Source organism: Toxotes jaculatrix, chromosome 19 (assembly GCF_017976425.1).
Source record: "Toxotes jaculatrix isolate fToxJac2 chromosome 19, fToxJac2.pri, whole genome shotgun sequence".
NCBI lineage: Eukaryota > Metazoa > Chordata > Actinopteri > Toxotidae > Toxotes > Toxotes jaculatrix.
In genome coordinates this window covers 18,629,511-18,655,745 of record NC_054412.1, presented here as the reverse complement: position 1 = coordinate 18,655,745, position 26,235 = coordinate 18,629,511, and the positions used below count along the sequence as shown (strand labels likewise).

At 42.5% G+C, this 26,235-nt stretch overlaps 1 protein-coding gene and 1 long non-coding RNA gene across 5 annotated transcripts in view; one reads left to right on the top strand and one right to left on the bottom strand.

Moving 5' to 3' along the window:
• Positions 1 to 3,512: 3,512 nt before the first annotated feature.
• enah (ENAH actin regulator) overlaps positions 3,513 to 26,235 on the bottom strand; it is a 101,037-nt gene continuing 78,314 nt past the window's right edge. For 2 of the 4 annotated variants that reach the window (XM_041064308.1, XM_041064307.1), the window contains exons 5-14: positions 22,037 to 22,356; positions 16,298 to 17,104; positions 13,649 to 13,983; positions 12,892 to 13,034; positions 12,505 to 12,553; positions 11,560 to 11,611; positions 11,196 to 11,262; positions 8,600 to 8,684; positions 7,356 to 7,413; positions 3,513 to 6,480 (exon numbers count right to left, since the gene is read on the bottom strand). In XM_041064308.1, the coding sequence (XP_040920242.1) occupies positions 6,443 to 6,480; positions 7,356 to 7,413; positions 8,600 to 8,684; positions 11,196 to 11,262; positions 11,560 to 11,611; positions 12,505 to 12,553; positions 12,892 to 13,034; positions 13,649 to 13,983; positions 16,298 to 17,104; positions 22,037 to 22,356 (1,954 nt within the window). In that variant the 3' untranslated portion in view covers positions 3,513 to 6,442. The remainder of the gene's footprint in view (positions 6,481 to 7,355; positions 7,414 to 8,599; positions 8,685 to 11,195; positions 11,263 to 11,559; positions 11,612 to 12,504; positions 12,554 to 12,891; positions 13,035 to 13,648; positions 13,984 to 16,297; positions 17,105 to 22,036; positions 22,357 to 26,235) is intronic. The other 2 variants (XM_041064309.1, XM_041064310.1) reach the window with 2 other exon arrangements.
• Positions 8,026 to 13,210, top strand: LOC121199533. The gene is made up of 2 exons (XR_005896455.1): positions 8,026 to 8,261; positions 12,899 to 13,210. It is a non-coding gene; the product is annotated as an uncharacterized LOC121199533 (long non-coding RNA).

The window sequence follows — 26,235 nt, the reverse complement described above, 5'->3', positions numbered from 1 at the left end:
AAGGTTGCCGATTGGCTGGCTCGGCGTGCATTTCAAACAGTTCTGCAATTTCATTGGTTTTCGGTGGATTTTGGCTCCATCAGGATTGGCTTTCAGGGAGTCACGACTACTTTGTTTACTGGTGTCACATTACCGTCAGACAAAATGGTAGAAGTGGTGAAAAGGTATCACACAATTAACGCGATGTATGATAGAAACACCTTATTGTTAATTTTCCTTATTGCACAAAATATCTTTTACACTGCAGAAGCTACAATATAAAAATAAAATAATTCATATTGAAATGAACATATCAAGAAAATAGTCAAATATAAATCCACTTAAATGTTGTATCAAAATGTAATTATAAACTACAAATGTAATATATAATAACATACAAGAATTTTCACTATATTTAGTAGTGTAGCCTGTTATAGTTGGCTACAAAAACAAGAATCCTGCTGAAATTAAATGGAAATTTGCCCAAATTAGTCTATTTACATCCATTGTTCAAGGCAAAACTCCTGACTACTGAAAACTACTGAAAGGAGGAAATAATATGTCTTAGAGTTTTCTATGGGCAAGATATGATAACTGTAACTGTACTGCTCCTTGCAGCTCTGACAACAGATGCATTCCCACTAAATAACTTGGTGGTGCCAGCATTGCCGTAGGCTGTGCTTATGATGTAGTGTTTAGATGTGATGTATAATATACAATAGTACATTCATGGAAAAATTTACTTAATATTTAAAGATACTTGAAAGATTCTTAAATTGCCCCCTGGGGACAAATAAAGTTCTCGGAATCGGAATCTGAACTGTTCAAATTGCTCCATCCGTGTTTGCATCAAACAACCTTCAACAAGTGAACCAAGTCACTCAGACATGAAGTCAATAACAGCTGCATGCATTGTCTTATTTGCATGAAGAAACATGCTTGGGAGACCTGACTGTCGTGACACATTAAGTGTCACAAGTGAGAAAACTGATTTTGAAATTCAAACTCTCCAATCCGATCACAGTATCAGTGCTTTCTCAGCTTCCTTGTCTTTCACTCGGCAGCTCAGGGTGTTTTCCTGTCTTAGTGCAGCTTTCGCCACAGCACGAGCCCTCTTTAACTGCAAGTCGAACAAAACCTCAAATGAACTGCAGATGCACTGCCAGACCTCTCTAGGCTCCGCCCACAGGAAGTGTAGGTGTATGTGCTGTAAACTGAAGCTGCACAGAAACATTTTTACACCCGATAAAGTGTGGGAAGGTTCCTTTAATCTTCAACACAGGTCTTTTCCCCTGCAAACCAGAAGTATAAGAATATTTGTGGCCATTACAGTTTTGTGCTGGTGACATTATTATTAAGTTCCTAACTAATTAAGTTGGAGTCACATGTGTTGTATTTAGAGAATCTGCTTTTTGGTTGCTACATCTTTAATACAGTCAAACAGAAAGAAATTTACATATGCATAATTGAATATTTTTTAGCAAAATACCATATCCTCAAATCCACATTCACAAATTAAAAGCCTTCATTCTCATTATTAATCAAAAATCCAATCAATATAGTGATCTTCTTCAAGTAATAAAGCAGTAAAAGGATTCAAATTTGAATTAAGGAAATACATGCATTAGCTGCACAGGAAGGAAAAAAATAACTGCACTGTATTTTCTACATTTCTCTCTTCTTTTCCACAGACCTTCATTTTGCGCAACCCCTGTTTCTCTTATGTCACACCTCACCAAGCCCAGTGAGCAACCAGGTTCTACAGCTGCGTTTGACAGACAGATGAGAACTGGAAGCTTCTTCAAGTCCACAAAACTAAGCGTTCCCCTGAAAAATGATTGTGGAAGGGTAGAAAAAAAGGGGGAGGATCAGCAGAAAATCCTCTGAGAATACTGGTTTTGAGCATATTGAGAGTGCAAACCAAAAGTTGCAGCACTGTAGGATCAATTCTTGGTATCAGTTCTGTCATCCTTTCACTCTCCAGCATTGTAGCAGCAGTTCAGCTCAGCTTACTGACAGCAGAACGGCGCACACATCATGCAGGCTTGAGGAAAGGAGAAAAAAGTTTCAGGCAGTCATTTCTCTTCCTGTTCTCCTCCGCTGAGTGCAAACACAAGGTGCTGTGGAGCAGTCAGATGGGTTGCTGCATTTAATGGGCTGTGAAAGTTTGGTTGACCTGGTGTAAGGACTGATGTGAACACACCAGGGAGGGAATAAGGCCTGCTGGGAATTCAAAGTCATTATACGCTTAAAGCGAGACTATATCACCATTTAAAAAAAGAAACAAGTCCTAGTCTTATATTGCCATTTTTATTTAATTTGCTCAAACAAAACAGTATGTTAGCATGTAAGAAAGACTAATTAACGTGAGAACAGTATGGTACAATGCAGATGATAAAAGAATAAGTCTGAAAACCCATCCATGAAACTTGCTTCAGCCAAATTCATCCTACAAATATTCCCGCAAATTCACAATTCTCTCAGTTCCTTCAGCAGAAAACCGGGTTTACAGACAAAGATCAATGTCTCCATCAGCAATCTGACATCAACATGGAGCAGACCTCACTGCAGAGGACAAAATAGTTTTTCTCAGAGATTTCCAAGTGTGTAAAGAAAGATTAGCTGCTGAACACAAAACTGTCTCTGTGATATTTAAATGGCATGAGGGAACACAGAACACTGCAGCCAGACTCGTCTGGACTTCTAAACAGGGCTTGAGGTTTAGAAAAGAAACATCATCTCAGAGCAAAGATCATCTTTGAACCCTTACAAGCCTCATGTCTCAAAGGTTTGATTGTACTTCTGAGCCGTAAGAAAAGCAAAATCACAAATGTAAGAAACCACATTTATGTAAAAAAAAAAAAAAAAAAAAAAGAAGAAGAAGAAAAAGAAGAAGATCCTGGTGGAAAGGTGTTTTCTTGGTGGGGAACAGTACCAAGGTCACTGAACTCTCCTTTCAAATCAAATGACCGTGATGAAAAAAAAGAAAGACAAACAAAATAACAACTGCATGTGATCATAATTACAGTCCCTAGATATTATTACTAGTCTTCTTTATAGCTTTAACATATAAATGCAACTTCAGAACAAGGCACAGACCACATAGCTTCACAAAGAAAAACTTCTCTTGATCAAAACATTTCACCTACCATCAAGTCCAAAGCACTGAATATAGAGATGGACATCTTCCTGGTTTTAGATTTCTTGACAAAATGATACAAAAATAAGAAAGGCGACTTTGTTGAGAGTGATTATGTTTAGCAGGAGACTTTGGTGAGATAGCCACACTGTTGGCGACAGAGGCTTTAAGCAACTGTTGTCAGAGTATGTTGGTTTGCTCTGTGGGTTTTTTGTCTTAAAGTGCAATCAATGCTGTGTAAACACTCAGGACAGGGAGCCTCTTGGCTGGGTGTTTCTATTTAAAAAAAAAAAAAAAAAAGATGGATGAAAAGATGACACAACTTTATGAACAGAGAGTTAGAGCATGAGATAGACCAGTTGAAACAGATGCCAAAAAACTCTTGTCAGACTGAAGGATTATGGCGTCTGTCTAAAATGTCTAAACTGGAATTGAAAGCAGCTGAAAGTGTTTTTTTTTTTAACAAATTTGACCCAAACCCAAGAAAATAACTAAGGGGGAAATACTTTTTTTTTTTGTAGCAAAGACAATTCCAAGCCCTTGAACAGCTGTGTTTTACAAACAGCCACAGACGGCCCCTGATTAACAAACCTTTAGGTAGGACAACGACTCATTAGCCTATTCTTCTAATCGTAATTTAAAGGGGGATTCCACAGATTTTTACACATTAAAACGTCTACATGAGGAGCCTCAGCCTTTGGAAACAGTTGAATAATGTTTTCTGCGACTCTGGAAGAGCTGAAGTCTGAGAGATAGCCCTTGTTGTGTCTTGGAGACTCCAAAATTTGATCAGAAACCAGAACCATTTGAAAGATATGGATGTTAACCAGGCAAGGAGGGTCTCATGAAAAGACAAGATCAAGGTGTATCAAGGTATTATGGGAACTGTAGGACCAAACATTTTTAAAGCTTCACTCAGTCTCGGGACTAAAAGTCAGAATGTCTTGGCCTCTGCTGTTGTGATTTTGACCCTTCTTTTTAAAAATACTGGCCCATTGCAAATTTCCCCAACTTTATGGAAGCTAAATATTAAATCACTGCTGCATCCCTTTAAGTTAGACGTACTGTTATTGTCGCAAAGAAACCAGAATGGAAACATTAACTATGGTGATAGTATGAACACTGTATTGCCTTGTAAATTCTCTGTTTGGTGCTTGTAACAATCAAGATACCACAAAATTCACTGTAGATCCTAAATTACTTAAAGTAGAACTCTCAGACTTTTAGCAGGACATCCCATCTCTTTAGGATCCTCTGGAAGGGTCACAAGGTTGTTACTAAGCAGCAGGTTTGTCCTGCAGACTCCACTGTAAAGTGGCTGTTAAAAAGTCATGAGGTTTGATTGTATTAGTGAGGCCGTCCCTCCTACAGAGAACTGCACTAACATGGACTTTAATCTGTTACCTTGACACGCAGTCTTGGAGCAACAGCTACAGTTTATGGACACCAGTCTCAGCTCCCAACATATCCCTCTCAGGTTGATTGTGCACAACAAACTCAGCACTGAACTGAAAGAAATGATGAAACCAAAGGGTTTTAGAATAAAGTGACAGTTCCCTTCTACATATGTTCAGGGAAAATACAGTTTTAAGGATTTGACAGTGGCAGGAGAAAAAGGCAAAGACAAAGAGATGAAACGAAGACGTCATCAGTAAGCACTGGTGAAAGAGTAAATGGCACATTCACGTCCTCATACGGACACCATCTCTTACATAGTTGAGTTGACCTGTGCACCTTTAAAAAGTTTTTACTCTTATAAATGCTGTAAAATAAAAATAAATGAAAAAAAAAAACAGTTTAACTCCAATGCAGCTAAAGATACAGTATCCTTGGATGTTACAGGAAAGAAAAAGGAATCCAAAATAATAAAGGAGAGTGTTGTGATGGAGAAATTCCACGAAATCAGGTCTTACAGTGTTGTTCTGATATTCGTTCATGTCAGCCTTCAGTTCCACAGAACATCTGCAATACAGTCAACAAGAGGTGGCATAGTAACAGTAAGAACTGGCCCAACAAGAGCTCAGGAGGGCCAAAAAGGACAGAGACACACACTGAAATATGTTTGGTGGTGTTGGGACTCGGGCAGGCGGGCCTTAAAAGAGATGCTACACTTATTGCTTGTAATAAAACTTGTGACAGTTAATACAATTTTCGTGGCAGACTTGTGACCTTCACCTCGTAAAGAAAAGGACCGTACGTGCACCAAACGGAGTACCTAAATATGAAAAACAGGACAGAGACTGACAGAGAAAGGGCGAGAGAGTCCTCAAATCAAAACGCACAGGAAAGGAAGTCATTTCTATCTACACGTCTGGCCATGGTCAACTAGCATGACGGTAAAAATCTCTCCACAGAGCGCTCACTTCAGCAGGGAGACAACACTTCTGATTATGATTCCACAGATGATGGAGAGACAGACGAGAGAGCTTCCTGTTTAAGGACTGGATTATTGAGCTACTTGATATGGCCGTAGATCTACACAGAAACAGACATGGTTGATAGATACGTGTTTTTTTTTTTGTTGTTTTTTTTTCTAAATAACTTTTTCTCTCTTTTTGTACATGTTCAGGTTAAAATAGTATTTTAGGAAGACAAGCTTTACAGTGTCCTGCAGTGGTGGACTTCACCAGAGACTGTCAGTCCCCCCCATACACACTCACACACACCCAAACACACACGCACGCACCCAGGCACGCTACCCCTATGGCATTATGGGAAAAAAAAAAAAAGTTCTTATTTTCCATCCCCACCTTCTTCCTATCGCCACACTCACTTAGTAAAACGCGGCTTTCGATAGTAAATCACAAGAGTTCTGACTCTGAGCATCAGTGTTGCTGTTCACTTATGCGCCAATGGTTAATACAGTATCATCAGAGAGTTCAGTATTATTTTTTTGTGTTTTTTTTTTCTTGTTGTTATAGGACAAAGACAGAGAAATCATCTTTGCATAAAGATTTTCGCTTCTTGTTCAAACCGTGCACTGTCCCCCCCAGGATGAGATGCCCTCAGCTGGAGGGGGAGGGGAGTTGAAAGGGGGTGGGGGTGTTTGGGGGGTAGCGGGAACACGGGAATGGATTCTATGAATCACAGCTATCAGAGTTACCAGCCTTCCACCATTACCCTGTCCATGGTTGTTTTGTCCAGCACCGCTCCACCCCAAATAAAGTCCTCTCTGAGTATTAACATGATTATTGTTGTCATCGCCGTCTCCGTGGGTTGTCGCCATTGTATTCCGCTGTCGTTTTCTGTCGTGTCTTCAATTGACCGTGGTTGGCCTGTAGGGTCACGTGGATGTAGATGTTCTGAACAGCAAGCCTGGATCCTCTATGCCGTGCTGGACTTGCCCAGCTCCTCCCTGATTGCTGAGGAAAACAAAGTGAAAGACAGACGCCTGCGTGTGAGAATCACTGGGTTATTCTTCACCTGAGCTCACCCTCATCTCAAACCTCGACGACCTGGAGCTGGATTCCAACTGATGCTGTTGGATGGAAGATGCAGCTATAGGCTATGATTTTTAGCTAATTTACTGAGAAATGATTAGATACTGTAAATGATGTTTTAAAGTATTTAGTTACTTTAGAATATATGTCACTCATATAGTTCACTCAAATGTCCTGGTTAGTCTGGATGATCGACAACCTGCACAGTTTTCTTTTGGAACTACTGTCTATGGAAAAAGACCCGATGGAAACTTCTGCTTTGGACCACGCTAACTCAGGCACTCTGGGGTCTGTGTGGCGGCGTGGACCCTATGAGGCAGCGTGTCTGCAGCGCAGTCATTTTGTTCGGCAGCACCCTGCAAAACTGAAAATCCTGCTGTTGCTGCTACAACACCAGAGCTACAGCTGCATTCTCTTTATGCATGTGAAGAAGCTGCTGTGTGGCATGTTCTCATGAACGAAACCACATTCTGTGTTGCTATTAAAGTTATGAGTCACCATACCCTTGATGCCAACAAATGAGCTTCTGTACGTATCTGAGAAGAGATTACGTACGTTACTTCACTTCCTGTCTTCAGCCAACCTTTCAGGTTTAAATCTACTAAACATATAAAGATACAAACTAAAAATTTTATTTTAAAAAAAGGAGGAAAAAAAAGAAAGGGTAAAAGCTGCGTTATAGTATTCAGTGTCTGATACGTAGATTCATGACTAAAGAGACGTGTGAAAGCTTCACTTGTCTTTCTTCAGGCTGACTGTATGTGTGAGCAGAGAGCACCGGTTTCAATGACATTTACCATCAATGAGCTCTTCTTTTAGCTTTGACAACTCCTTCCTCATCTCATCCAGAATGTCCTAAAGAAAAATAAACAAAAGCAAAGTCACATTTTCATGCAAATGGGATACATTTCATTAAACCTTAGAGAAGGCAGAGACAAATCAGACCTGGCAGCTTTCATTCCGACCTGAGGAGAGGAGATGTTAACTGACAGTTTCCTTTAGCTTCTGGATTTAGTTAGGTGGAGGCGCTGCCATCTGGCAGAGGGAGATTCTCTGTCTACTTTAAAAAGGAGTTAATCTGTGTACAGGGAATCCCTGTGAGATTAGGCCTAAAGACTTACTTAATGACAGAAAGATGTAAACAAACTGACTGAGATTAAATAAGTAAATTAGTATTATGAGCCTCAAGTGTGAGCTATGATCTTTTGCTTTGACAACACAGTGAATGGGAAAATGATAGTGAGTTTAGTGGTGGCTCGGTAGGGTGGCATCTGTCTCACAGTCCTACTGCTGTGACCGGTTGTAGTGACAGATAGGCAGGAGTCTGAGACACTATGTACTTATCTACCAGGCTCATTCACAGCAGTCAGAGGGAGAAGCTGCCTTATAAAGGACGGGTCGCTGATCACACCCACACTGTTTTACTGGTAAGAGGGCAGTCTAATTAATAAAGGAAAGAAAGCCTGACCAATGAAAATCCCTCTGTCAGTGTAGTTTACGCATGAGATAATTCATTTTTGTATTATACACAAATATAAAAGCAGAATTATATACAGACCTCAAATAATTTAGATACTGACCCACTAATATGTTTTGAGCAACATATTAGTACAAAAATATACACATATAACCTGTGCAGTTATCACAACTCAAGTCTGGAGAAACCCACACTAATGGGCTACTAATCCCTGCAAAGACGTCTTGTAAGTATAAAGAGCTATAGAGCTTTAGGAAAGAACTTATATGCTTTACTGCTATTTGGAAGTGCTAAAAATAAACCCAGTGGAACTGAAATGTGGGACTTTAAGAGACGGATAGAACGGACACATGAAAACATTTACATTAAAGCACAATAATGAAGAAAGTGAAGGATAAAAGGTTAAAAAGGATAGAAATTTGTGCCAAAAAGTTGTATAACAATGAGGAAAATGATATGTAGTCACACACTGACAGAAACAGGCACCAGCATTACATACATTACAGCGATGAAGTAAGTAATAACCTTAAAATCTGTGAAACGTGGTTCTTAGTGTTTCTATACCTGTTTCAATCTGTCATAGTCAACAGCTTCTGTTGGCACACCGTTGGCACTTAAGGATGCAGTAGGTGTAGGAGTGGATTTAGGTCTGCAACAAGAGACAAAGAAAAAAGAAAAAGAGCAAGGAATGAGTTGGACAAAAAAAAAAAAGAGAACATGGGACGGTTACAGAGCAACACCAGGATATATCACCCACACTGTGCAGTGCACACTTCCTGCCTCTTATTCTATATGATCATTAGGAGCTAATGTAACAATGTGGCCTGTAAGAATGGCCAGTGGATTTGATGAACATAATCAACGATGATCTTCATCACAACAGCCAACGATGCTGGAAAACTGCAGTTAGGAACCAAATCCTGGTTGAAGCATGCACGCACACACACACACATTTGGGGAAGTGCACTCACCTAGGCATGCGTGTAAACACACACACACAAATGCAAACACACACAGTTCACAGCAGCCTATGAAGCCTAAGGTTAGATACCTGCAGTAACACACATCCTATCCCACATGTCAAGAAATTATCCAATAGAGCAATAAGTGTCCATGTGTCCCTCAAAGAGACATTTGACATCTGGAAACAACCTAACCATTTATTCTTTTTCAGCTCACATCTGTCTGCTCAGCCCTTTGGGACATTTTGTCTTCTTGTATGTCTGAAGAAAAGCGATAAGCCTGGAGGATGCCAACAATTAATGGAAGGACACATAGAATCAGATACACTGAGAGAGCTATTCGCCCTATGTGTGAGTCACTGGGGGAAAATTCACAGAGCAGCCAATCGCTTTCAAGAGAGGAAGCATGACAGGAAGGAGAAGTGAAAGAAAAGGAAATGAGCTCGACGGCAGGTCATTTTGTAGCTGTGGGGTGGAAATACTGTAATTCACTGGAGGGTGGAAATTATCCTCGTACTGCTTTAGTGTTATTATTAATTTTTTGGGGGGTGTTTCCCGCTCAAAGCTTATGTACACAGAACAGAACAAAAGAAACAGAGGAGGTGGGAAATGGATTCAGGTAGAGACACAGCTGCACTTTTTGCACTCAGTCCAATGTGCTTTTAGTGTCCAGAATTTCTATAATATTTAAACAGGGAAAAGTGGCCTTACATCATTTTTAAAAAAAAGCCTTACATTGCAGTGCTCAGACATTCATTTAGAATTTTTAAAATTGTAAATTACTGTCAGAAAAAAAACGTCTTTCAGATGCTCACAACGACAGTGAGTCGGCTCAGCTCTCTTTGGGCCATATATTAAAGTCACTTTTAATAAGCTGGAATCAAAAACGCCCATCTGGTCTCCTCTCTTGGGCATGAGTGTACACAGACACACACACACACACACGCACACACACAGTTACACACTTAGCAGGGCCTTATCTGTGCGAACGTGTTGGATCTGTTCTGGCTCTTGGATGATAATACTGTGCCAAGTCTGCTCTGCACTGGGTGGACACTCATTTTTGTGTTTGAGTGTATGATAGGGAGGGTGTATAGCATGTGACGCACACATATGGATTTCCCTTGTTTTGAGGGGCGGGGGGAGGGGGAGGGGGGGGGGGGGGGTGTAGGGCTGAGCAGCATGCAAAAACAATAACTAGATTACATTAGAAACCTCCCGACTGGTTTAGAAACCACGACATATTGTAACAAATGGCACATGTCAAACAACAGACGAACAGAGCTCTGGCCCCTGCAGGCTGATAAATTAACACAAACACAACACAGAAATCATTCCAAATGTTTCAACCAAGCATTTAAATAGAACTCCTCTCCAAAAAAACAAAAAAACAAAAAGAAAACAAAGGACACGTCCATCACAGCAAACCTCAAGGGAAAAAAAGGAGACTGTTTTAAAGAAAAGGATTTCTCAAACTCTCCACTGCCTTTTCTCTCTACCTGTTGGAGGAATCTGCTCCCATGGGATATCTCCACGGAGACTCTCGTCTGTGTGAGCAGCAGAGACACTGACTTTACAAATTACAGCTTAGTATCTATCTATGTGCTGTATGGCCCCAGCCTAATCAGATTTTGGGTTTTGGGTCAGGGCTGTATCTGTTCACGACATACATTTTGCTTCAGCTTTGCTCACAGGTGAAAACTCCCACTGGAAGAAACTATTATACACTAATTATAACACTTCCATAGGATTTCATGTAAAATGATGCATCATCTAACCAAAGAGCCTAACAACATCCCAAAAAAAGAAAAAAAAAAGAGCCTTGATAAGGGCGTAGCTAATGGGATTCTTCTGCCCTGCTCTCCTGCTCATTCGCACACAGACGCCTCAGCAGTAAGTTGGGTGTCTGACGTACATCCGACGTGCACACAAAGGCCACATAAGCTTTAGTGATGTTAGCCAGCACTGAACGGCCCCAGCAGCACATCATGCTAAAGCTAGCTGATGCTACCGCTTCAATATGTCCCCATGGTTTCTTTTACTAATTAAAGAAACTAGCAATTAACACAAATAATGTGGTGAACCCCTGAAAATTAAACCTCTGAACCATTTTGAACCATATAAAATGTACTTTAAGTGTAACAGTATAAAATATGACACAGTGTGAGAGAAGCAGAGAGGTGGGGGATCTTCTGTACCTTCCAATAACTGGAGATTTGCTACCATTCATGGTGTTTGTTCTTTCCCATGGCTTCCTGGGCATGTCTGGAGAAAAAGACAAGACACATAAGAAATATGAGAATCTTCTTACCATGTGACATGACGTTCACCTGTTCATTAAAGTAGATAATCTTGTAATCCTGTCATCATCATAGAAAAACAAACAAGTTGACTTCCAATGACTGTAAAACAGCAGATTTAGAGCATGAAAAGCAGAGAGGAAATGTAACTAGTTTCATTCTGACTTGGATCCTCGTCGCCTGCGTTGGGAAGATGCATTTTAATTGCTGACGGTTCCCCTGAGTCTTCAGACTCTGACTGCCAGTTCCTCCTGACACTTACCTGGTGTGCTACAGGCTGACATTTTAGGGGTTGTGTTTATTTCGCCCTCCTCCTATTGGACACACAGAAAGAGGGTTCAAAGGTCAGAGATGAGTCACACTCAAAGGGTCACCAATGTGATAATCGCAGAGAGAGCTGCATCACAGGAGCAACAGATATCAAACGGAGACGGCGACAGACAATCAGGAGGAGGGAGATAAAGTGTCTTCCTTTTGTCTGTGTTTCAGACAAAGACGAAGCCTCTGTTCAGTTCTATTTGAATTTAAACTTAAAACAGCAGAGAGGCACTTTTCCACGCTTACATTTCTGTTTTATTCAGGGGTAAATTGTGAATGTGCAGATGCTACTGTTGTACATGGGTTGGCAAGAGTGACAATGTATTATTAAACTTTTTTTAAAAATCAGAGAACATGCAAAATAAGCACCCTGAAAATATGTGGAAACTTCTGCAAAGTCTACTTTACAGTTTTTTAGTCACTGTTAAGCTATAGGAAAAAATATGGTAGCTATAGTCAGTAAAAGTCGACCAGGAAAGGGATGCATTATGGGTGCAGGAACCGTTAGCAAAGTGGAAGCATTTGGAAATAATTAATGCTGAAAACAGCATTTCTATTGGAGAAGAGAAATTCAGAGTATCAGAAACAAGGAAACAATATGTTCATATATTGTAAATATAAGCCTGTTTTAAATAAAGGCCTGGTTTCTTTGCAGTTCAGTTAAGTATTTATTTCTTTCAGGCAGTAGGAATTTACAGACTGGAATTTGGTGCACAACATCCACCCAAGGCATGTAGGCTATCACACAGATAAAGCAACGAGTGACTGATTTGAGGCAGAAATGCAGTCTGCACACACTGAGGAAACCATGTGAAGTAATGACACATTGGACCTAAATCAAACAAGACGTGGACATGGAAGACGACAGGGCAGAGGTGACGATACTCACTGATCTCTGGTCAGGTTCAGGTGACGAGCCCTTCTCTGCAATTCTTCTCCTGCGAGATACAGAGCCCAAGTTTAATGTAAAAAAAATATCTAATATCATAAACTACAGATCAAACAGTTCTTTCTCTCAATTCTTCTTGAAACTCAGGTCTTTAAATGTTCTATTCAGGTCACTCTAATTTCTACAGTTTTTCCTCTTTGACTGCAACAAAAGAAAACAGGGAGACTGATGAGTGCATTAACTTATTCTTCTGTATAACAAAACCCATTGTGATTAGCTGAATGACAGGCATATACAGTTTACTGACTGTGTCTAGTTTGCCATTTCTGTGCACAGTATGTCTGAGTACCCCGCTGGATCTAACAATAATATGTGATGTGAAACTACCTCCTAGCCAACAGGGCACTCATCTCCTCCATAAGCCCTCCTCCTCCAGGCAGAGGGCCATTTCCTCTGGCTTCAGTTTTGGCCCCTGCAGCCCCCACAGCCCCTGACACGGCTGCTGCCAGACTTGCCCCTGCATCGTCACTCTGAAGAGACACAAGCAACATCTCCAGTGAAAAACAAATTAATTTAACAAGTTCTTTACAACCAGAGGGAGGTATTAACCCTCTTCTGAGAATAAAACAAAAACCGAAAATATGTTGTTGGTCTTTATGTCGGAAAAGATATAAACATTAATAAAACACAATGTTTTTTTGTCAAATGTGTTGCTTTCTGTATTTTAAACACACAAGCAGACGTGCATTGTTTGGCAGCACAAGCTGTCAGCATTTTTATGTAAATCTCCTGAGTCTGGGATGAGATGTGACAGATGATGACTGTGTGTGTGTGTGTGTGCGTGTGAGATCATGCAAGAACTTGGCGTGTGAGTGAATATTTCAGTGACAGTGATTTTGTGTGATTACGTTGGAAGATTGTGTGCGAGTGCAGTGTGTGTATCAGCAGCGTTTCTATCAAGTCAGTGCTTCACTGAAAAAAAGACAAAGACGGATAGAAAATCTGCGTATGTGCGCGTGCAGCTAATTACATTAATAACGCCTTTATTTACTATATCTTGTGTGATTTAGATGCAAAGAGCTGTAAGAGTGTAGACATGGGATGTCAAGCTTTCAACTGATCACATAACCAATCAAGCGCTCACCCGTGGCACTTTGCGCAGCTTGGCTCCGGCGAGGGCAGCAGCCAGGCCTGAGAGGGGGCGGTCCTCTGCAGGAGAGAACAGTCCGGCGGGAAGAGGAGGTGCCGGGGGAGGGGGCGGGGCTCCAGGGGGAGGAGGTGGGCCTGGCGGAGGAGGGGGCGTCCCACACGGAGTCAGTGTAGGAGGGAGTGGAGGAGGTGGGGGAGGTGGAGGGTGGGCGGCCGGGGTGGTGGGTGTAGCGGCCGGGGTGGCGGTCGCCGAGGTCACAGTGGAGCTGGGTGGCAGGGGTGGAGGTGGGGGAGGAGTTGGGGTGGTCAACCCCGGGGTCTGCACCATGTCTGTGGTTGGGGTGGGGGGGGGGTTCACATTGGGGGATGGGCAAAGACACAGGGAAGGAAAATTAAGTTGAATTGTCATTTTTCAGAACACAGAGTAAAAACCTGTTGACTTCAGGATCAGTGTGGTTACCTGTCTTAAATCTGACTCAGGGTCAGATTCACCATAAAATATCAGTTAGAGAAATGTTTTTAAACTGGATCAGATCAGGACAGATCCATGACTGTGAAACTAAAGTGCTCAGTGCGTGTATCATGAAGAATTCACAGCGGCATAGACTAATTTTACATTTGGAAAAAAAAGTACATCTAAATATTTTGTACATTCCTTCATATCTCCTCTCTGTCAAATGCTCATTTGCTATTATTCTGTCAGTGTAGTAAACAATTTGACAAACCTGCTAAAAGCAGAGCAGCATTAAACAACGTTTCAGCCTGAATAATTCTTTGTCAGGTCACATTAACAGGTTACACCACTGACACATCTGCAGAGCAGTGATGGTAGATGTAATTTCCAAACGAAACACAACATGGAGCACATATATTAGGTATGACAGCATGCCACATCAAATCACAGCAAATGTCACTATCAACATGCAGCTTTGGTGAGTCATAGTGACTGGGTTTATGGTTAGGGCTTGGCAACATTAGAAAAAAAAAGTGGTACGTTAAACATTAAATCTGATTGTCATCATCCATTTTAATTAATTGTAATCAGTAAAAATCAATTCTGATGATTGCCCAACCATATTTGGATGGTTTACTTTTCAGTTAACAGAACTGAGACACTGAATGTAAAATCAACAAAGCATACTTTTTGATGTAAATGACACACACGCATATGCATACACACACCATACACACACACACGCACACATAATAACACATAATGACCAGGAGACAATTAACACAGCAACAGCAGTTGTATTTAGGTTGATACCATCTGTCTGTATGTGATAAAAGCCCTAACTCACTGTTTGCCAAATGACGATCAGAATTGAAATTTAACTAGTATAAACTAGTTTTCTTCACGTTTAATAATTAGAAGGACAGTAACTTTCTCTTTAAAGCCATGATCAATAACCCATGAGGGAATGTGAACCTGTGGTCAGTATGAAACCAGCAGTCCAGTCCCTTCCAATGATTTCAATGACCAGAGAGGTCAAAGGTCACTAGAACTCCTCCTGCAGCTAATGAGAGAAAAGCCCAGGGACGAAGGTCAGTGAGGCAGAGGTATATCTGTAAAGTCAAAGACTGAATCAGGAACAGCTGAGCTTACATTTTTAAACCCGGGTTAAAAGCTAATGCAGAAAATATTTCAAGTCAAATGTTTGTTGTTTTTTTCACATTTAGTGACACAACTAATCACCAACACATGAGGATGGATGAATGTGAATCATACCGAAAATATACAATTACCATGAGGAGTGTGCTGTAATATCTACATGTCCAAGTTTACATGTCCCTGTACATTTAAAATACCAATTTCAATGAATTTTCAGTTCAATTTCCAATTTAATGAATGAAACTTGCAATGGGAGCCCACTGGCACAGTATTTCAGTATATCAGCTGCACTGCTGTAGAACGATCAACTGCTAATATCTCATACACAGAGAGCATCCAGATGTGAGCACATAAAGTTGGACTGACTGCACAGTGAAGTGTCAAATGAGGGTCAATCGAACGGCAAAATCATAAGATCAGCACAGTGGTGGGAAAAAAAAACAAACAAAACACAAACTGAACTTTGGTTGTGAAATGGATTGATGAACGGAAAACAAGAAATCAAAAAAAATAAGGCATACTTCAGTCAGTGATCTGTATACACTTAAAAACAGATTCCTATCAAAGAGACAGAACGCCATGCTGAAGGACCAGACACGCTTCATATCCAATGAACAGTCAGCCAGCAAGACCTTTTAAAAACAGCAAGCACATGTACATAAAGGGAGTATATGAGAAGACTGACAAAGAAGTTAGACAGGCCTGTGCAACGGTGACTACGACACTATGAGATCCCACTATAGTCACCATAGCAGCAGTTTTTAATGTCAGAGACTGCAGCTAGATGTAGTGAGGAAAACTGGATAGACTGAATCTGGAGTCCGGTTACACTCCTCTGTATCAGCCTGTGTTATGGGACTCACTTTGTGATGTGGCCAGTTCAGCAAGATAACAGATCCAACAGTGTTCAGTAGCCCCCCCCACCCCCACCCCCACCCCCACCCCCGTTAGTGTGTGAGTCAGAAGAAGTGAAAGGCAGAGGGGAGAGAGGCAGTGAGAAAGAGAAAGCAGAATCCAGACTGGAGGCCTTACCCTGGGGCTGACAGGAGAAGCCCCCCTGAGACGAGTGGGGCTCTGGGCCTGCGGCTGTGTCCGGCTCCCCCGGTCCCGACAGGCCCAGGCCCACGGGGAGGGAGAGGTGCTCAACAGAGGCAGAGGTGGCGGCAGTGGCTGCAGCAGCAAGGGGCGCTGTGGAGGGAGAGGGCACACCGGGAGCCTGGGATGAGGAGGGGGGAGACGAGGCAAAGGAGGAAGACGGATGGGGAGCTACAGGAGAGGGGAGAGGGGGCGGGGTAGGTGGGGGAGGTGGGGTTGGACAGGCGATGCCAATAGGGGTATGACTATGGGGGATGGTCAAGGGAGAGGGTGCGGGGAACATAGGTGGGCCGTTGGGGGAAGGCGAGGGGGGCTTCTGGGTAAGAGGGGAAGGTGCTGCGATGGGGATGAGTGGCCGAGGACCTGTGGCCTTTCCTGGCGGACTGCTAATCATGACGGGGGGTGATGGAGGCAGCGGGGTAAAGTTGCACGCTGACCACACCACAGACTTGGGCGGAGGAGGAGGAGGTGTGGGGGCCGGAGCAGGAGCAGGGGGCGGGGCTTGTGGGAAGGCTGGCTGTCGCCTCGGGACTGTGGCGTAGTGAGGCAACACTGGGTGGAAAGCGGAACCGAGCGAAGTGGCGAATCGGGAGGCTGAGTGCCTGAGAGGCGGGGTCGGGGGTGTGGTGGAGGAGGGCGACGGCAACCCGGGAGCTGGGTAGGTGGGCGTGGATGGAGATACGGGTGTCGAGGATGTTCTGCCGTACTCCTGAGGTGTGGGAGTGTACAGGGTGCTTTCGAAAGCTAAACACACGCCACGCCAAATGGACAAACCAAAGGTCAAGGACAAGACAGGACAGAAGGGAAAGGGAGACAGAAGGAAGGAAAGAAGGCAGGAAGGAAGCAGCCGTTGTGCACACAGGAGGGAAAGACAGCAGGTCAGGAGAGAGAGAAGGAAGGAGGGAGGGAGGAAAAAAGAGAAGGGGGCAGATGAAGCAGGAAAAACCAGCACAGAGCTATATATATATATATAAATATACGTTTTATTCCAGGTTGTGTGCTTTCTTGGGCTGAGGTGATGCTACTATGTTAGTGGACAGGTGTTAGCACTGTGGACAGAGCCAGAGACACAAAGCTTTCACAGTCATGTTCGCAAGAGAAGAGGGGGGAAAATGAACGGAGCGAGGAGGAAGGTTCAGACTTTACCATGTAGCACACACCCACAGAACAGTCTCAGGTCTGTTCTAGCTGCAGTGGGTCACAACACCAAGGAGAATTTGACCATATTTACCAAAAGACCCAACATGCACCAGTTAGTATTACGCTCATCAAGATCCATTCATTTTAACAGTTTAAACTGTACACAGCATAACTCAATACAAGGACCAAAAACCAGCTTCAACAATGAAAACAAGTTCTACATCTCCATGTAAATTAAAGTGAGAGTCTATCTGCTTCATCTTTGCTCAACAAAGCATAGCATCTTGTTTTGCGGATGTTAAAGGTAGAAACAGCAGCTATGATTCTTGTAAACACAAGCCTTTCATCCAACCAGGTTTTAGTTGTCACCCCAACTTCAACTGAGGCCCCCATTGAGTTACAATGTGCAACGTATGGATGCACAGTCCCATAAGGCGAAACATACTAATTCTACTTTATTATAGTGAGGAGTAGAAATAAATGAAGGTATTATGAATTCTTCTGTGCAAATTTCAGAAGGTGCTCATTTGAATCCTTTTAACATCAGTGCTTCTATGTTGTTTAAGTGAGGACGATGCTCTGTGTGCTGTGATGAACCTTTGAAACACACAAATGCTCGCTGCTGTTTAAACTGTGCAAGCGTTATCTGTTATAGAGCTCAACCAATACAGAATCTTTACGGCTGATAATCATATTGATATTTTAGAGTTTAGAAATCCAATATTTATTATTTTTTTTTTTTAAGGATTGTGACCGAGATATATATTGTGATAAGCTCATTTCAGATAAAACACCGACCTGACTGATGTTTCTGGCCTTTATATGTTGTTGTCTCAGTAGTGAGTGTCCTCTGAGCCTCATCTCTTACTGTAGCTTTTCCAGTTCAGTGGTGAGTGCGGGGGCCAGTCACCGGTGTCAGGGTCTCATGCTACCTGAGTCAGCTGACTGAGGAATGGATAATTACAGCCTTTCTGTTCAGTTTTAATCTGTACTGCACTGTTCTTCTGTACACCCACAGCTCTACCTCACACATCTTAATGAAATTTAATAACACCTTTCTATATTCTTTTTAATGGGGTTTACAGTGAGGGCGACTTACTGTTTAATATCATCTACTCTGCTTCAGTAAAGCATGTGTCTGTCCTGGCCCTGTGTAGCCCTCTCTGCTTAATTACCTTGATTGTGTTTGTTTACGTGCTGCTCCAGCGCTTAGTGTAGGCTGAACTGCTGTCGTATTGGCCTGCCATATGCTTTCTGTGTGTGTGTGTGTGTGTGTGTGTGTGTGTGGGGGGGGGGGGGGGGGGGGGGGGTAGTGTGAAGTTGTTAATCCACAGTTCACGTTCTTTCACAGTTCACATTCTTATACTCATGGCTTTATGCAGGGATCAGAATGATTGCATTTTCTGAAAACTGCCTAACAACAAAACTACAATGCTGAATATTATTATTTGTAGTAACAGTCCTTGATTGCCCCACATTATGAAATTTTTCACAAAGAATTTTTTTGTTTAACATTTCATCAAGTTTCCTGTCTTGCAATTCCTCACAGACGTGGCTCAGATCTACACACACAAATTCATACATAATCGGACTTTACACACAAACTCTCCTCCACATACACGTACCACGATTTTGACCGGACGCTGCTTTGTCTCACACACACACACAAACACAAACACAGACACACACACACACCACAAGGAACGCTGCTGGAACCCACATGAACACCTAATCACCAGTCACAAGACGGAGAAAACTGATGGATTTGTGAGACCGCCTGGCTCCTCTCCTCCTCCGTGTGACTTTTTTTTTTTTTTTATTTCTCCCAGCTCAACTTTCTGACAGGTCGTGCTGCGTTTACCATTTATCCTCTCTGACTGGAGTCAATGTACAGTCCAGCTTCCACTACACACACACACATACACAATTACTTTTCCAGCTCACCACACACTCCATCTCTTTTTCATTCACCCAGATTTTTCCTTCATGCTTTACTTCTTCCTCTGGCTTTCCGATACTTCTGCCAGCTTTTTTTCCTTCACGTCCATCAGTCCTCTCCTCTACGCTATCTCCATCCTCATCCGTTTGTCTCCACTCCTCCCGCTCAACTTTGACCTTTTCCATCCTTCTCCACACTTCTCCTCCATCACTCTCTCTCTCTCTCTGTCTCTCTGTAGCTCTGGGCTGGTCATGTGACTGAGAGGCCCCAGCTTTGCTCTGCCATTCCACAACAAACACACGACCAGAACACACCGATTATGCAGACAGCCGGACACGTGCACACAAGAACATTAAGCGCACATGCACACATGAGAAGGCGACAAAGCCATACAGCAGCCAAGCTCCTCTGTGCTAAACTAACAGGAACTTTGACATAAAAAGCACAAAAACAAAAGCCTGATGGTCAAGTAGATCCAATGTGGGCATTTAACACTTTCCACTGTAGAATTCTTTTTGAAAACACACACACTGAACATGCTGAAAATCAACGTACATATGGTTAATTTTTAGTCGCACACTATACTGCAGCATGAGAGGCAGGACACATAATTATAGACGTTATGATGTCTGGAAGAAAAAAGTAAGAAAGAAAAAAAAAACAACTTGGGAAAGGGACACCTTCACATTTTGAATTTCAGTTTGTCAGTTTTTTCATTGAGTGTGTTTCTCAGTGCCCAGTGTTTCCAATGAAACGCGCTAAAGATGCTAATTAGCCGTTTTCAGCCAGCTTGAAAACCAAATAAGGGACCTTCAACAAAATGTGCCTCATTTCAGACTGGACAGAAAATAATTCAGGTAAATTTTTTTAGTTTTAAGTTGTCATGAGCCTGACAACAAATTGTGAGCACACAATGATCACACACTGACCAGTGTTTCTGATTCGATTAAAAAAAAAAAAAACTGTAAGAGACACACACACACACACAGTCACCCTGTAAGAGAGAAACAGAACTGTGAAGCGTTAAATGTTAAATCACAAGTTCACATCAAACCCATCGGACTCATATGCTCAAACACACAATGTGTGCGTGTGAATGTGTCGCTCCTGCATTTCAGTGTGATCCAGTGTGTTTGTTCTCCTCTGTGCGTTATTGTGTATGACATGTGAAATAACTCCTCCCTTTCATCCTGGGGCTCTCGCGTGCACGCACACACTCACAAACACACACATTCATCCCTAGGGGTCTCATCAACTTCCTCCCTGATGATGTATTTTTAGCCTCTGATTAACACAGCCGAATTGTGTCTGCCTGCCTGTGTGTGTGTGAGTGTGTGTGTGTGTTTATGCATGCATATGCTAATAGGCCAACCATAGCACCACTGAAGCATGCCACACAGCACAGCCTTCCCTACTGACCCAGTCTTTAAATGTAGGAAATTTCCCTTCTTACAGTATCACACAGGAAAAACCTGATCCCTTACAGTTCCAGTTTAGACTGTGTTAAGAGTGTTTCCCCACCTGTGGCTCCACTGTGTCCCTGCTGCTGCTAGATTAAAGTATTACTTACATCAGACTAAGAATATTTTTACCCATGTTTATACATGACTGAGATTGAGCTGAGCTGTGTGAATACACAAAATTCACTATATATGCTCCAGAGTTCAATGACAAGAGTAATTATCAAAGATCAGTAAACTGGAGATTTTGTGGAGGGGGTTGCAGGAAATCAAGGATGTTCTACATAAAGACAACATGTCTGCACACCACGCCACCATAACCCTGTCATTAGATTTGCGAATGTGTGTGTGAAGTGCCAGCAGTTTTGTGTGTGTGCGTGTGTGTGTGATTGGTAGAGCCTGGCACACCCACCCCTACGCTCACGTGCAAAGACTCACACATTTATTTCCCCCATGCCCGAGCGCCTTAGCAATCTGTTCATAGCTCCTGTTCAGTCTATGGCCAGATGAGCGGAGTGAGGGCCACACTGTAGCACTAACAAGGCTAGCTAACAATGTTAGCACCAACTAGAGAGGAAATACACACAGAAAGCCACTCTCCAGTCAGGCGGAACCCCCCACCCCCCACTGTGCTTCAAGGCCTTCATCCAGTGGCCTCTTAACTTGATGTGTGTTCACCTGCCAGTTCAGAGCTTCACTAGACTGGGTGTGAGTTTCTCACCTTCCCTCTGTAGCACCTTTCTGAAGTCATCACAGTTTACTGGACATGAACTAAACCTAAACCAAGGCCATTAATCTGCTGACGTCTCAAGTGAATCTTGTTGGAGTTGCTACTATCAGCAACTGGCAACACAACATTTTCACCAAGTTACACTCAAACTTGCTGTTTCAGAAGCGAGTAAACTCCTCATTAAAACATTCTGTTCTTATTTGAATATTAGACATTACTGTTCATCAGTCACAGTATCAATTCATTTTTTCCAAGAAAATATTCAAATGTAAAGATACTATCGATCCTGTACATCTTCAGTCCAACAGTCTGAGCTCTGGCATTCAAAAACTCAAACCCTACTGTGTATGAAAGTGTGTGTTTGTGTGTGTGTGTGTATTAGCAGGAAACCCGAGTGTATCACTCACCGGCATTAGAGATGCGTCTCCCTCTCTCCCAGTCCTGCTGCTCTCTGTCCAACTGCTCCTGCTGCTCCCTCTCCAGCCGCTCTCTCTCCGCCTTCTCCCTCTCCATCAGCTCACGCTCGGCGCGCTCCTGCTGCTCCTGGCGCTCCCGCTCTAGTCGCTCCCTCTCCATCTGCGCCTCCCTCTCCTGGCGCTCCCGTTCCTGACGCTCCCGCTCCTGCTCGCGCTCCAGCATCTCTCGCTCCAGGCGCTCCTGCTCCTGACGCTCCCTCTCTTGACGCTCGCGCTCCATCTCCTTCTGCCTCTGTAGGTCCTGAAGCTGCCTGGAGTAAGAGAGGAGAGGGGAGGAAACAAGAGAGGAAAGGGAGAATGAGTGACAACAATGCGCATCAAAACAAAATTCAGTAAAACTTAAATTAGTAAATTAGTGTGGGGCCCATCTTGACCCCTCTGACCCTGTTGTCATTATATAAGACATGTCATTACGTAATACTTGCTCTTAGCCACAATAGCCGTGCTGTTACGCAATCACACCACCTTTGCTATAATTTGGACACATTAACAACACACACATTGAGCTGCCTGGGGGGGGAAAATCCTGTCTTAGCTGCACCCAGCTGCAAAGAGCCAGCTGTGCATCTGAGAGAGGAAACACAAAAAAAAAAAAACACTACACAAAAGATAAAAACTCTCATTTGTTTCTTGTTTGGTTTTGTTTTGTTGCATCATTAACATCACACGTTATAATTCTGCATGGTAACGTGATGTTAATGATGCTGACGTGTGGTGTGCTCAGCCCAAACTGTGTCTGCAGACTCAGGTTTGATCACTAGGTGTCAGCAGAAGGCAGCAGCACAAGGCCTGCTGATGTGAGACTGAAGCAGCAGTTGAGGGAAACAGGAGAAATGGACCATGTGTGTTGGTATGTATGAGTTAAAGCATGTCAGAGAAAGGAAGACATTTCACAGTTACCACTCCTGAGATTCAACGAAAGAACTATAACGATGCATGTGTGGGACACAGAACTGCTGCTGCAGCAGTTTGTACAAGAATGTCCAATAAGAGCTGGACACAAAAGAGAAGAGCTGCCATCACACGATATATGTGCCATACACTATACCATGGTGACAAATGTGTGATGCACGATGTAGCGATGACTGAATGGAAATGTGAGAACCGATTTCTGCATCCACAGAGTAAGCTCTGCAGCAGCGCTGCCACCACAAAGAGAGAGAAATAAACTGTATCAAAAAAAATGCTGTACATAGTGTATTGATAGCATATACTATACTCTATAATAGACTGCATAACAGCTTAATAATAAAAGAAGAATGAAAGAGAGGCCATTTGATGCAAAGAGAGTGGGAGAGCCACATCTGAGCTCCTGGACTAAAGAAGTTTTCAAACCTTTCAGAGATAGTTTAACACTGCTGAGATGGCGTGAGCTAGACACCTGTGGACCTAAAAAAAAAAAGGGCGAGTGGGGTCATGGTAATTGTGCATTAATACCATAGGAAGCAGAGCAAAGACTGGAAAGGAAACATTAAGGTTGGCAATGTACACTGAGTAGTTACTACCTCTGAAAGCTGTTTTTACACAGTGTAGAGTGTGGGGAGCTCTGTTTTATCCTTCTGCTTCTAAGAGGCGGAGTTACCTCATAAATCTAAACCAACTAAAACAAACCTCATTAAAATACAAACTATCAGGGCGGCACTGAATGAGAAAACTCCAAGGTCATTATTTTGTGAAAGGCAACGACTGTACGACTACGGGAGCAAACATAGTAAATATTTGACACGCCTACTTGGAGGAACAAAATCATAATACTACAGCAGAGAGGGAAGATTAGAGATTCAGGAGGGGGAAGACATTTTGACAGGAAAAACATCAGTTCCCTCTTTGTATCATCTTCCAAGTCATGATACCAATCTGACAATAACAGCACCAAAGAGGAACTCGGCAAGTTCTTTTCTAAAATAAAATAACCAACACTATCAGAAGAACAGCAAAAATCTCTGGGGAAACATTTTCAGGAGAAGGAAATATTACAGGCTATAGCTCTAATGTACGGAGGAAAAATCCTCAGGTCCAGAAGGGATTCTGGTGACATGGTTTAAGGCTTTTAAAAATAAGTTCACTCCCTCTCTTGGTAGAAGATAACCACAGTCTGAACACTGTCCATCATTTACCAGAAACACCAGAGGACCCAGAGTCTTACTGGACAAACAGTATAAGCTGGTACTGAGAAGATTCCCTCTGGAAAAGTTGACCCACATCATTCATGATAGTGTTTAGGGATTTATTAGGACCTCTCTGAACTGGACATCGTTCTTGGAACTGACTACAGCATGCCCTGACAATGAATGAATGTCAGTCTGGAGGTGTGTGTTTTTTTTCTTTTCCTTATTATTATTATTTTCTTTTGTTTTGCATCATACACATTCAGATCTGGAAGTATATGTAATTACTGCCAGTACTTTGATAACAAAAAAAACAAAACACAACACATGAGCATAGCATACATGAAGTGTACTGTTCCATACTCACACTAACAGGTTTAGAAGTGTCTTATAGATGGAAAAGGTACAGAAGTCATGCTTCATCACAGTGATTGACAGAAAGAATAAGAATTAGTACAGAGAAAGAGAGTGTGTGTGTGTGCGTGTGTGTGTGTGTGAATGGGGGAACAAGTTGTGGGAGGCTGTAATCTGTCAGGTTCTAACACAGACAAGGTTCCCAGGAAATCTGTCATTTAATTAGAAAGCTTCAACTGTCCTGTCACATTCTATGATTTACTTTGGTCATAAACTGCTCGGGCTGTAAATGAGCGAGCGTCACATTCATAAATTACAGGAGCAAGGAGGGAGACGGTGGGAACTGGAGCTACATGCCAACAATCACGTCCTCCCTCTCTCTCTCTCTCTCTCTCTCTCTCTCACACACACACACACCCCAAATAAAATGCTGTCAGGTCGTCTTATCTCACTCATCCCGCTCTCTTGAAAGCCGTCTCACTCATCAGCATTAATGTTGCTTAATGAAAACACTCGCTCCCTTTCCTTCCATCTGCCCAGGTGACACACTCAAACACACATGATATCTCAAAGCATGCTCGGACCTGCAGGTACACACACACACGGGAGTGGTGATGAGCCGCGGTCGTCACTGTGTTCCCACGGTATAGTTCGGCAGTGGTGGTTCCTGTGCATCAGAATGCTGTGAGAAACCTTCCCTCTAACGCTAAATCATTCAACAACAGACAACCAAACATGTCAAATACACACAAGTACCTGTTCTCTTCCAAAACATGAAAAACAGGTGACCTCACTTACTTAACCCAGGAGGCATGACAGGTTTAATGCTGATTTCAGCACAAACTGGGACAGTTTCACGACTGGAAGAAAAACATAAAAAACAAAAACCTGTGGTAGGATTAAATTTTTCCTAGTTTCAATCAAAGGTGACTCTCTGCATCACACTTTATCTCTTGACGGGGCTTTTTTCTGATCTGGATAGTCTGATCTTACTTAGCTTTTCTAACTTCTGGTTCTATTTTATTTTGGCACACTTTGGGCTGTTTGGCAGATTTTGCTAAATGGAAAAAATGGTGTTTATTTTTCTCCAAACTGTGGTATCAACAGAATATATTTTATTGGTATTGGCAGTGAAAGTCAGGTATCGTATTGGCCCCAACATCAAAAACATTCAAAATATACCCAGTCGTACTGAGGACTGTGGGATCCTGGATTAAGATAAACAAGATTGATTTCATCCACTTATGTTAGTCATCATTAGTGAGTCTGTGGACACGGCATTGGCCAGGCAGTCCTCAGAAAAGCCTGAGCTAAAGGTCAGACCAGCCTGACCAGCCCACACACAGCCCCCTACCACTCCGGTCCTTTACATATTACAGTATTTGATTATGATTGTGTGAAAAATGTCTAATTCTTAGTCCCTGAATAAGAACAAATCAAAATCAGAACATAATAACATAAAAAAGATGACCAATGGGTAACAGTCAACTTAAGTGTGTTATGTGGAGTCTTATTACCCTCCCCCGTCACACACCTTCACACAGAGGATCAGGATCTAATCAGTGAATTAACCTAATCCATCTTTTGGTTGCATTATGACTGATTAAAGTGACTATAAGCAGCACTGAAGCTAATTACCTCAAAACCTTGGTGCTTAGCTGTGACCTG